General features: G+C 44.4%; 1 protein-coding gene across 2 annotated transcripts; it reads right to left on the bottom strand.

Annotated features, from left to right (window-relative positions):
• Positions 1–6,131: 6,131 nt before the first annotated feature.
• LOC146364380 (uncharacterized) lies at positions 6,132–10,624 on the bottom strand. Of its 2 annotated transcripts, XM_084916384.1 has the most exons (6): positions 10,478–10,624; positions 9,918–10,040; positions 9,241–9,344; positions 8,894–9,049; positions 7,113–7,205; positions 6,132–6,987 (listed from the first exon to the last, which is right to left on the bottom strand). In XM_084916384.1, exons 3-6 carry the CDS (start codon positions 9,295–9,297, stop codon positions 6,673–6,675), a joined length of 621 nt encoding a protein of 206 aa, XP_084772510.1. In that variant the 5' UTR covers positions 9,298–9,344; positions 9,918–10,040; positions 10,478–10,624; the 3' UTR covers positions 6,132–6,672. The 2 variants fall into 2 exon arrangements, with proteins under 2 accessions (XP_084772510.1, XP_084772509.1); XM_084916383.1 differs by lacking the exon at positions 10,478–10,624 and having other exon boundaries at positions 9,918–10,127.
• Positions 10,625–11,123: the final 499 nt, after the last annotated feature.

Genomic DNA, 11,123 nt, shown 5'->3' with positions numbered 1-11,123 from the left:
TTCTTCTGTCTGCAACGAGTCAAAACCTGTCTCAGCTTCTCGTCATGGTCACGTACTGCTCCAGCATCTGTGTCTCCCTGACCCGTGATCAGCACATCATCTGCAATGATGTAGATCCCTGCCAGTCCATCCAAAGCTTGTGTGAGCTTCCTCTGGAACACTTCCGGAGCTGGACTTATCCCCATTGGCATCCTCAGCCATCTGTAGCGTCCAAATGGAGTCGAAAATGTTGTCAGGTAGCTCGATTCCTCCTCCAGTTTCACGTGCCAGAATCCACTCTTCACATCGCAGACAGAGAACACTTTAGCCTTTGACAGATCCGGCAAAATGTCCTCAATGGTGGGCAATGGGAAGTGGCTCCGTTGTAGGGCTTTGTTTAAGGGTTTTGGATCTATGCACACTCTTAAGTCCCCACTCTGCTTTTGGACCACAACCATCCCACTGATCCAGTCTGTGCTGCATTCTACTGGTGTAATGATCCCTCTGCTCTGAAGATCTTGAAGCTCCTTTTTTAACGGCTTTATCATTGCAATAGGGACACGCCGTTTTGGTAACTGCACTGGTTTCACAGTTTCATCCACCTCGAGCCTTAACTCTCCCTCCAAACAGCCATCTCCTGTGAGGACATCGGCATACTCTGTTTTAATCTGATCCATGTTCCACTCATTGGCTGTTTGGTGCTCTGAAGTAACGATGCTGTCCAGTTTCAAGATGTTTTCATAGTGTACTTTTATGAGTTTCATCGCTTCGCTGGCTCTCTTGCCCAGCAGTGGTACTTTACAGTCTTTGTCAACCACTTGAAACTCCAACCGATACAGTTTCTGATTTCTCGGGTTACGTAGCTTAACTTTGCATTTTCCCAATGGCTTTATCTTACTTTTGTTGTACATCATCAACACTGTCTGTGTCACGGTTCTGGGTCAGTTTCGACCCAGTATTTTGAGTGTTGATTGATTCGTTTATTTTTGAATGTTTGTTGTGGTTTTGGGCACTATGAGTATTATTATAATGATTGTTATTATTAGAATTCTATGTTTCTGTTTATTCATGTTTAAGGATTTGTTCTTTAGTTCAGTGTGTTTCCCTGCAGTCAACCATCATCTGTTTCCGCCCGCTCTCATTCATCTCCAGGTTTGTGTTCTGTAGTTAGTTTGTTCCCAGTTTAGTTTAGTCTTTGCTCCGTTCGCCGTTTGTCCATTTCCTTTTTGTGTTTAATAAACCACCCTCACACCTGTACAAGTGCCTGCGTTTGGATCCTCTTTTATTTTCCATACGGCTCATCTCACTCGCCGTGACAGTACGGACCAGCCACATATGGATCCAGCGGCATTCACCCCACCCACGGAGCTTCGGGACCTCATAACGAACTCTGCTTCAAAATTAATCAACCTGTGGCTAGAGCATGAGGGAGAAGCGTTTCTCTACCTTCTGGAAGCCAGGCTACAACAGCTTATTTCCGATTATCCCTGGCTATTGGACTCACTGCACCCTCTGGTACAAAACTTCATTCTCCACGAACTCCACCTTCACCCCCCCCCCGCCGCTACCGCTCGCCCGCTCGCTTCAACGGAGGACGTGCCGTCTGTACCGCCGGATGAGGAGTTACCCGGCCCGTCGGAGCCGTCTCCACGGAGGAAGCGACGTTCGCGCCGCCGGCGTGGCACCCCACAGACGGAGTTCAGAATGTCAGAGCAGCCGGCTGTGGTGAGTGAAAGGGACACTTTTGTTGACTCTGTTGCTTCGGTGACTGTTGTTTCTGGGGCAATTTTTTGTGTTTCTTCTGAGGATAACAATGATCTCTCACCCATGGCCATAGCTCCTAAGACTGCCTGTTCTGAACCCTCGTTCCATGTTTATGACCGTGTCCGCTCCATTGTCCCATCCTCACTTCCATCCCAGTCAAATGCCAGGCCTGTAACGCTGCCTTCCGTTCAGTCAGCAGCCGCGCTGCCCTCCGTTCAGTCAGCAGCCGCGCTGCCCTCCGTTCAGTCAGCCACTCCACCACTCATTACGACTCCACTACAATCGTCTCCGCTACCTGTAGGTCGGTCTGTAGCCGCTTCGCTGCCTATTGCTCTGTCGCCACCAGTTCAGCTGTCTGTCCGCTCGTTTACTCAGCCACCATCCTCACTGTCTCATTCAAAGCAGGGAACACACTTCACCACGATATCTGCTGGCTCTCTTAAGCTGGCCATGTCAGAGACAGTTGCTCCCTCTAGGGCCTCCCCAGAGGCTGGGTGTCAGTCACCAGCCAACTCTGGACCCCTAGAGGTCAAGACGCCAGCACCAGAAGCCTCACCGGAGAACTCACCAGAACAGTCTCAGCTCTCAGCACCCCCTGAGAGTTCAAGTGAGTTCACCCGTCCGCCTCCGTCCTCTGCTGAGTATATTGGGGAACACTTTCAGCCCTCTGAGGACTGCATCCCACTGTTGCTGCCTGAGTCTAGCCACTGTGCTGCTCAGTCCCAGCCAGTGTCCACACTGGCAGAGGTCTCCATACCTGCTGCTTCAGTGTCTGTTTCCACTGGAGGGCCAGAGGAGCCCGTCCAGTCTCAAGCCATGTTAGCTGGGGGTTCAGGTGAACCCAGCCAGCCCCAAGTGTCGTCAGCTGGGGGTTCGGGAGAACCCAGCCAGCCCCAAGTGTCGTCAGCTGGGGGTTCGGGAGAACCCAGCCAGCCTCAAGTGTCGTCAGCTGGGGGTTCGGGAGAACCCAGCCAGCCCCAAGTGTCATCAGCTGGGGGTTCGGGAGAACCCAGCCAGCCCCAAGTGTCGTCAGCTGGGGGTTCGGGAGAACCCAGCCAGCCCCAAGTGTCGTCTGCTGGAGGGCCCGAGTCGCCCGTCCAGCCTCAAGTGTCGTCTGCTGGAGGGCCCGAGTTGCCCGTCCAGCCTCAAGTGTCGTCTGCTGGAGGGCCCGAGTCGCCCGTCCAGCCTCAAGTGTCGTCAGCTGGTGGGTCCGAGGAGCCCGTCCAGCTTCAAGCCGAGTCAGCTGGTGGGTCCGAGGAGCCCGCCCAGCACCACGCCTCGTCTGCTGGGGGTCCTGGAGGACCCAGCAAGCACATCCTCATGTCAGCTGACGGTCCGGGGAAGTTTGTTCAGCCACCACCTGCTGAATCATCCCCTGTGACTTCTACACCGTTGCCTGCATCCACATCACCTCCTGCAGCGTCACCTCCTGCAGCATCACTGCCTGCAGCATCACCGCCTGCAGCATCACCGCCTGCAGCATCACTGCCGTCAGGTTCCGCAGCCGTCCCGCTGCCTTCATCCACGCCTGGTCCAGCCTCCGCGCCTTCATCCACGCCTGGTCCAGCCTCCGCGCCTTCGCCTGGTCCAGCCTCCGCGCCTTCGCCTGGTCCAGCCTCCGCGCCTTCGTCTGGTCCAGCCTCCGCGCCTTCGTCTGGTCCTGCCTCGTCTGGTCCTGCGGTTGCCACACCGCCGTCAGAGCCAGCTCGACCTGTTCCGCTTCGCCTCTGCCGGCCGTTTTCCAGGCCTCTAAGTTGGCATCATGGCCTTCGGGGACGGCCTCCGGAAAGAGTTCGTCGCCGCCGCTGGCATCGCGGCCAACCTCCGGACCTGCTCAGTGGCCGCCACTGCCTTCCGAGTGGTCGGCCTCCTGATTGGTTTTGCCTGTGCCGCCGCCGTTGCCGTGTGCACGGTCGGCCCCCAGAACTGTTCGCCCGTCGTTGCCGTGTGCACGGTCGGCCTCCAGAACTGTTTGCCCGTCGCCGCCGTTGCCGTGTGCACGGTCGGCCCCCTGAACTTTTCATGGACTCTTGTTGAGCTCTGATTTGGTTTTGTTTTTGATCTGTTTTCCTGTGTTTTTGGACTGTTTTCTTGTGTGTTTGGACTCTTGTGCTCCTTGTTTTTTTTTGTTCAGGCTCCGTGTGTCATTCCGTCTGTCTCTCAGTGTCAGGTCTGCGTCTTGGTGTAGTGTTCTCGTTTCCTGTTTTATTGTGAAGGTCTGCGTCTCATGTGAGTGTGTTCAGTTTTACCTCTGTCTCGTCTTGTTGATTATTCCCAGCTGTGTCCACCACCTGTGTGTAATTCCCCTGTGTTTCTCTGTGTATTTAAGTCGTGTCCTCTGTCTGTGTTTCCACCCTGCTTCATCTGTGTGTTTCCCTGCAGTCAACCATCATCTGTTTCCGCCCGCTCTCATTCATCTCCAGGTTTGTGTTCTGTAGTTAGTTTGTTCCCAGTTTAGTTTAGTCTTTGCTCCGTTCGCTGTTTGTCCATTTCCTTTTTGTGTTTAATAAACCACCCTCACACCTGTACAAGTGCCTGCGTTTGGATCCTCTTTTATTTTCCATACGGCTCATCTCACTCGCCGTGACAGTCTGTGTGTCCTCCAACTGTGTGTTCGGGCTTAGCATGTGGATTGGCATTACATTACAACTGGCACCACAGTCAATCTGAAAGTTTACAATCTCTTTGCCCATCAGCATGCCTGCAAAGAGTTGAGTGCCTCTCACTTTGTCAGTGTTCTTTGTAGTTGAATCATGTGTGTCTGCCTCTGTAACACAGAGAACGTCCTCATACTCATCACTCTCACATGCTGTCAGGTTGTGTACATTCGTCCTTCTCTTCTGCTCTGAATGTGCCGTGCATTTAACTGCAAAGTGGTTTTCTCTGCCACACTTTTTACATTTCTTCCTGTATGCTGGACATTTTTCTTTCTTTTTTTCATGTGTTCTGCCACAAAACTTACAGTCCACTGCGTCGCCGATCCGTTTCCGGCGCGCAGCTCCACGCACAGCATGCACCTCCTCCACTGCAGCTCCCGAAATGGTTTTGCTGTTTTCCCGCGACAGCTCCGCGGCTCTGCAGTGCTGTATGCATGCATCCAGTGTCATGTTTTTCTCACGCAGCAGTCTCTCCCTCAAACTCGGGTTGTTAAGTCCACATACAATCCTGTCACGAATCAGTGAGTCCCTTATTACTCCAAAATTGCACGTTTTTGTCAGCAGCTTTAACTCCGTCATATAGCTGTCGATTGTCTCACTGGCGCCTTGGTTTCTCGTGAAGAACCGATAACGCTCCACAGTTTCATTAACTACAGGATTGCAATGATCATCAAACTTCTCAATAATGTCCTTAACTGTCCACCGATCTCTCGCCGTGTCGCCCATTAGCGTGTCTAGCAGCTCCCTGCCGCTCTCACCAACGAGATAACTGAACAGGCTTACTTTTTTCTGTTCGCCGTCTGAGTCCATGGTCAGCTCCACATAGAGCATAAACTCGTCCCTCCAGGTCTTCCATGTCCGTGATAGGTTACTGGAGTCCAATACCAGCGTCGGCGGCGATTTAAGGCCCTCCATGCCTCGCGGCGGTGCTAACTCGATTAGCCGCTAGTTGCTCACCGCTCCGACAGGCGTCTCCCGGGGGTTCACTCCGGCCGTGCAGCTTGCTCCGCTATCCCACCGCTGCCACCATGTTATATTCTGGTCTCATTCACGACAGACTCCAGAATATCTATTACCTACCCAACGGGGTAGTAAGTTTTATTAACAAGTCATGCGACTCAGATTGGTCCTGGGCCATGTACAACAGCAACATACAGCCTAACCATCCTTACTTGTGTGACACTCTAAAACGTCCGTGCAGCAACACAATCTATTGTGGAACAAACCATCTTGCAAACAATAATTCACATTATTACATACTCCACCCAGTTATGTCAACCGGTTCCACACAACTGGGTTAGTGAAATATAAAATGTATGATACATTTAATTTGAACAAGAAATTTTAAGTACATCTGATAAGATTTGGATAATTAAATGCAAATCAAAAGAATCATGTTGTATTAGCTGAATATCATAATGTTGATATAACTAACCTTGTTGATTTAAATTGAGAAGACTAAATAAAACCTACTCAACCAAAACAAGCTGTACTTACTTTGAGAAATAACATGTTACATTTCCTCCACCCAGTTATGTCAACCGGTTCCACACAACTGGGTTAGTGAAATATAAAATGTATGATATATTTAATTTGAACAAGAAATTTTAAGTAAATCTGATAAATCTACTCACCCAAAACACGCTCTACTGAAACTATAGGATTAAATCACTTTAACAGAATTGCAACTTACTCTATTTAAGTTTGTAAATTAAATAAATCGAACACAAGTTTATTCAGTTAACCTAACTTTAATAACACTTTGTGTAAAACTTGTTGAAGCACACTTTGAGCAATTCAAATGCTTCTAGATCTTTTTCCCTAAACAATCTTTACCTATATTCAAGTGCATTTTAAGTGCAGGAAGACAAGATACAGAATGTCATGTTAAACTGAAATGATTAAAACTGGAAAGTGTTGTGATTCCAACATTTTTAACATTAACATGACTTAATTTAAACTTGATTGGGCTACAATGAAAAGCCCACAATACAGCCCTACAAACAGCAGGTAGAAATTACTTTTGTGTCATTTTTGTCCATATTTAGAAAAATAACCTTTGCTTCAAAACTTAAACTGAAGTCCAAAGTTAGGAGCAGTCTTTTTCAGTGTAGTTGGATGTTGGTAAAGGTTCAAGAACAAAGAACGCAGAAAAGTGAAATGCCTTGCAGAAGTTCTTGTGGCAATTCAAACTGAACAGTTTATGAAGTGCAAGGAGAAGGGTTCAAGAACCTTAAAGTTCAGTGTCCTCTATAGTTCACTGCAGGCTGTTTCACTCAAGCAGTTTGTTTTTCAGAACCTGCACCTTCATGGATAGGTTGTTCCCATCCAACTCCATCAGCACCTTCTGAAGAAATTCAAATGTGTATTTCAGGTGCTTTGGGTAGCTCAGATTTAGACTATAGATTAGTCCAAGCAGGAGGGCACAACCCTTTGCCACATCACTAAGAGCTTGCAGCACAGTGCATCCTTCTATGATGACACCAATGTCCTCAGGTGTATCTGCAGAGTTTGCTCCTTCATGTCTGACAACATAGACTCCCAAAGTCAGCTGCTCCGTTTCTCTGCTTGCACCAAGATCCACATCCTTTAAATAAAAAAAAAAAAAAGTTAATTGCGTACATATACATATGGACAAGTAAGTCCACCTTCCATTTCCAATCCCAAATTTAAAAAAGGAAAATAACTGATCGTTTTCCTTTTTTAACTTACCAAGAATTCCTTGAACAGGTCATCTGGCTTTTCATTTAAGTAGACACAGACAGCTTTCAGAATGCATTCCTGTCGAACATCAACGCTGGGATTCTGGTGGAGATAAGAACTCAATATGAGAGAAGTTTCCTATTTTGGTTCCTTTCAACCTCTTTACAAAACAAAGTCAAAATATTAACACATAATGCAGATAAGTGATTAAGCAATGTTTCATAACTCACATCAGTGACGTGCAGTGAGGTTCATGATTGGTAAGGCACTGACTCCTCTGTGTCAGATTAACAAATATATGAACCCAAAAATCGAAGAATCTAATTTTCAATTTTGACATTACGTGAAAGCTTTCATTTTTTCTTTAATCAATTCTAGATTGTTCAACAATATATTTAATAATTGTGCCCCTAAAAATATTAAAATTAAATAGAAGATTAGAACTGGGCAATATGGACTTAAAATCCTATCATGACATTTTGTGGATAACAATAAGTCTGTGAAGGTTCACAGTCATCCAGGTCATCGTAGTCTAAGGAGCTTGGAAAGAAAAGTGAAGCTTCTTCAGTGAAGAAGCTTCACGGATGAGAGATGAAACGTCTTCAAGCAACTTAAAGAAGTCCAGACGCTTTTCTTTCCAAGCTTCTTAACAATAAGAGTTACAATAAAAGATCATAATAGTATTTTTGCCTATAAATCTATCAATGCAGCCTCACAAATACAAATACTGCAAATTAAACTTAGCAAATGTGCTATTTAGACAAACCAGCAGTTATTTATCTTGTTGAACTGATGATAAGTTTGACATTAATGGAAGTAATAGTCTCAACTAAATTATCATATTTTTTTTAGAGGTTTGAAAGCAGTCTATCATTTTAATCACATAGGACGTGTGTTATCACAATATTGATAAGCGATGCAATAAGTGCCCAGCCCTACAGAAGATGCATTACAATTTATTTAGGTTTGGTGTGTCTCATTTTTCTGTGTAGTAAATAAATTGGTCAAATGACTTGGAAGCAATTATAGAAAAATCATTAATTTTACATCAATTTATTCATTTATAAATAGGAGATGCATTGAAATAAAACTGGTGCGTCTCATTGCTTAGGACTGATTTGGTGTCAATTTGTCCTTTGTGAAATTTACTGATGTTCCCTAAGTGCACTGCTTTATCCACTGTGTCAATGGCGCTCTCAGTGTAATGTGATTACACTGTGAATCCATATACGTGTACCTCTTATACATGTTGCCTTTAGGGTTCAGCACTGCCCTCCATCAGCCTCACTCCATGCATTTTTGCAGCACATTTATGACCAATAACATTAAACATGTAACACACATTCGTCAAATAAATGAGGTAGTCTGCATCAAGTCATCATCTGTATTGCATGTGTAATCAAACATGTTGGCGATTTAGAGAAACAGCAGTGGGATTGCGCATGTGTGTGTCCGCGGTGAGACACAGCATCATCATTGCCCCCTCTCAGCGTTTTACCTTGTATTTGAACAGAAAATCCGTAATGACAGCAATTTTGACCATAAAAATATTGAAATCACACAGAAAGCAAATTTAAAATCTAGTGTACAAATTGAATTTCTCTTTTGTTAGTATTTTACTTCTCATTAAGGTGCCTCACTTGACTGCATGTCACTGATTCACATGTATCTACAAAATATTCAGATATACACATATTCAGTTGAAAAAAAATTCTGATTAATGACAGACAGAAGTTTAAGAAGCATTCAAATAATTTCAGAGCTCAATCAAGGTCAACTAAAATACATACCTCATCCATGGCTGCCATGATTAAGTTGATATTGCGTTGAGCTGTTCCCCCCTTCTTTTTGAACACTCTAAGGTGGTGGTCAGCGTAGTGATCCAGCTTGGCCATGAAAGTCGACAACAAAGGGACCATGGTGATGCGGGTGAACTCCGCAACAACCTGAAACATATTAAAAATTACAACTAGAGAGTATTCTCTATTAATTTTATTAGAGGCCACATGCAAGAATGTTACAACTTTCAGTCAAACATTTTGTATCTTTTAAAATTAACAATTTACAGTACTTTGTTCTTCTTCAAATACAGGTTCTTATGAAAATGACTTGCAATAACAAAGTTAGTTAGAATTACCTCAGTCTCTGAAAACAGGGCAGGCCAACTGTTGTTGACCTCTGCAATGAATGGCATGTCTTTGATGATTTCCTGTCTTCGGTAGCGATGATAACCAATGGAAACTGATACAAGGAGTTAAATGCATTATATATAACAGTATTACACATTATTCTGCACTTCAATGACAACAGATGAATGCATGTCTTATACTTTACAAATCAAAGTGTTAATCGCTTAAATCCCTGCGTTTGACACTAAACCAGAAATCAACATGGAGTCGAATTCTTTCAAACAGTGTAGGAACTTAATTGATGCACATTTCTAAAATACACTACACATTCATTTCATTCTTCAAACTACAGGATCGCTGGCGCTCCCAGTGGTCATTACTGATGTCAGGGAGCAGGTGCGGTAGATGTTGGGAGTAATTTTAAAACTGTCGGTCTTAGTAGGCAAGTCTCACCTTAACAAGAATCGCAAAAGATTTTGGAAAATTACACCGAAGCAGGTTCAACAATATTTGTTAAATGTTTTCATACTTCTAACATGTGAGAGAGGTATACAAGCTAGAGTGTTAAAAAAATTTGCCAGGCATCATTTGTTTAAAAAAATGCAAAAGTATTCCCGAAAGTGTCAGCTGTGTATCAGTTAGTATACATTAATCAAATTTGTCATCCTTAAATTGTTGTACTTACCAAATAATCCTCAGATGGCGATGGATTCTATCCAGGATGCTAAGCATATGCAAGTCTCAGTTGAAAATGGCGGATGATCAAACTTCCACACTGCACATGTGCAAACTCAGAAGTACGGAGAGCCTATTAGGACAATCCTCTTTAAATTAAAGTGCTCTTCATTTTAAATGAACTTTTTACGTTGGATTTAATTTACTGCATTTTGTTGTATTGAAATATTATGTTGTTAATTAAATTCAAAACAACATACTTGTGTTTAAAGTTAAAAATCAATTGGTGGCATTAGTTTTAACATGAAGCATTTACATAATGCTACCAACATCAGTGTGTCATTTCTTAGAGTGCACTTCAACTTGCTAGTTATGGGCTGGACCTCTTTTTCCCTTCAGAACTGCCTGAATTTTTTGTTTTAACAAGGAAACTTTCCTCAGAGATTTTTTCACCATATTAACATTAAAAACAAAAAAGTGTGGACATGTCATTTGCACATAATATTTTAGAGAGCAAGATAGTAACTTTATACATATAGTTTAAAAAAATATACACTGTACATGCTGTACCTCAACAGTGATGCTGGTATGTGACAGGGTTGTCTTGTTCACACTGTCATACTTGGTTGTCTCTGCAACAGACTCTGGGCTTTCTGGTATCTTTTCAGAATATACTTGTACCCGTGGACCACATGATCAGGAGTAGTCACTAAAAGAAGAAAGAAAAATGTAAAAGATTCAATCTGTTTACTCATTTTGCTTGTTTTAGTACTGCCATACCATGTTTATTTCACAAATTTGATGCTACGACTACATACTAGGGGTGAAACGATACTCGTATCGATATTGAACCGTTAGATACAGTGCTTTCGGTTCGGTACGCATATGTATCGAACAATACAAATTTTTAAATTTATTTTATCAACTTTTCTTCTGACGATGCTGTCTGTGTTGAGAGCTCAGTGGATCTGCGTTCGACTACTCCGCCTAGGCTACACTGTCGACTGCAGATCCACTGAGCGCAGCGCAAGCTAGCAAGACAGAAGCTAAGCTCGTTGCAACATGGCAAATTGAACCTCCCCCACCCTCATTCAGATCTGGCCTTTGGAACTATTTTGGTCTTCATGTGAAGTATGACCCTGAAGGTAAGCGCGTCATGGACAAAAGTAAAACAGTATGTCGGATGTGCCACGCAATGCACAATTACATGGGTGGG

This window comes from Perissodus microlepis, chromosome 20 (genome assembly GCF_051167445.1).
Source record: "Perissodus microlepis isolate ML-2025 ecotype Zambia chromosome 20, ASM5116744v1, whole genome shotgun sequence".
NCBI lineage: Eukaryota > Metazoa > Chordata > Actinopteri > Cichliformes > Cichlidae > Perissodus > Perissodus microlepis.
Note: the sequence above shows the minus strand (reverse complement) of the source record. Positions and strands in the feature narration are given on the sequence as shown.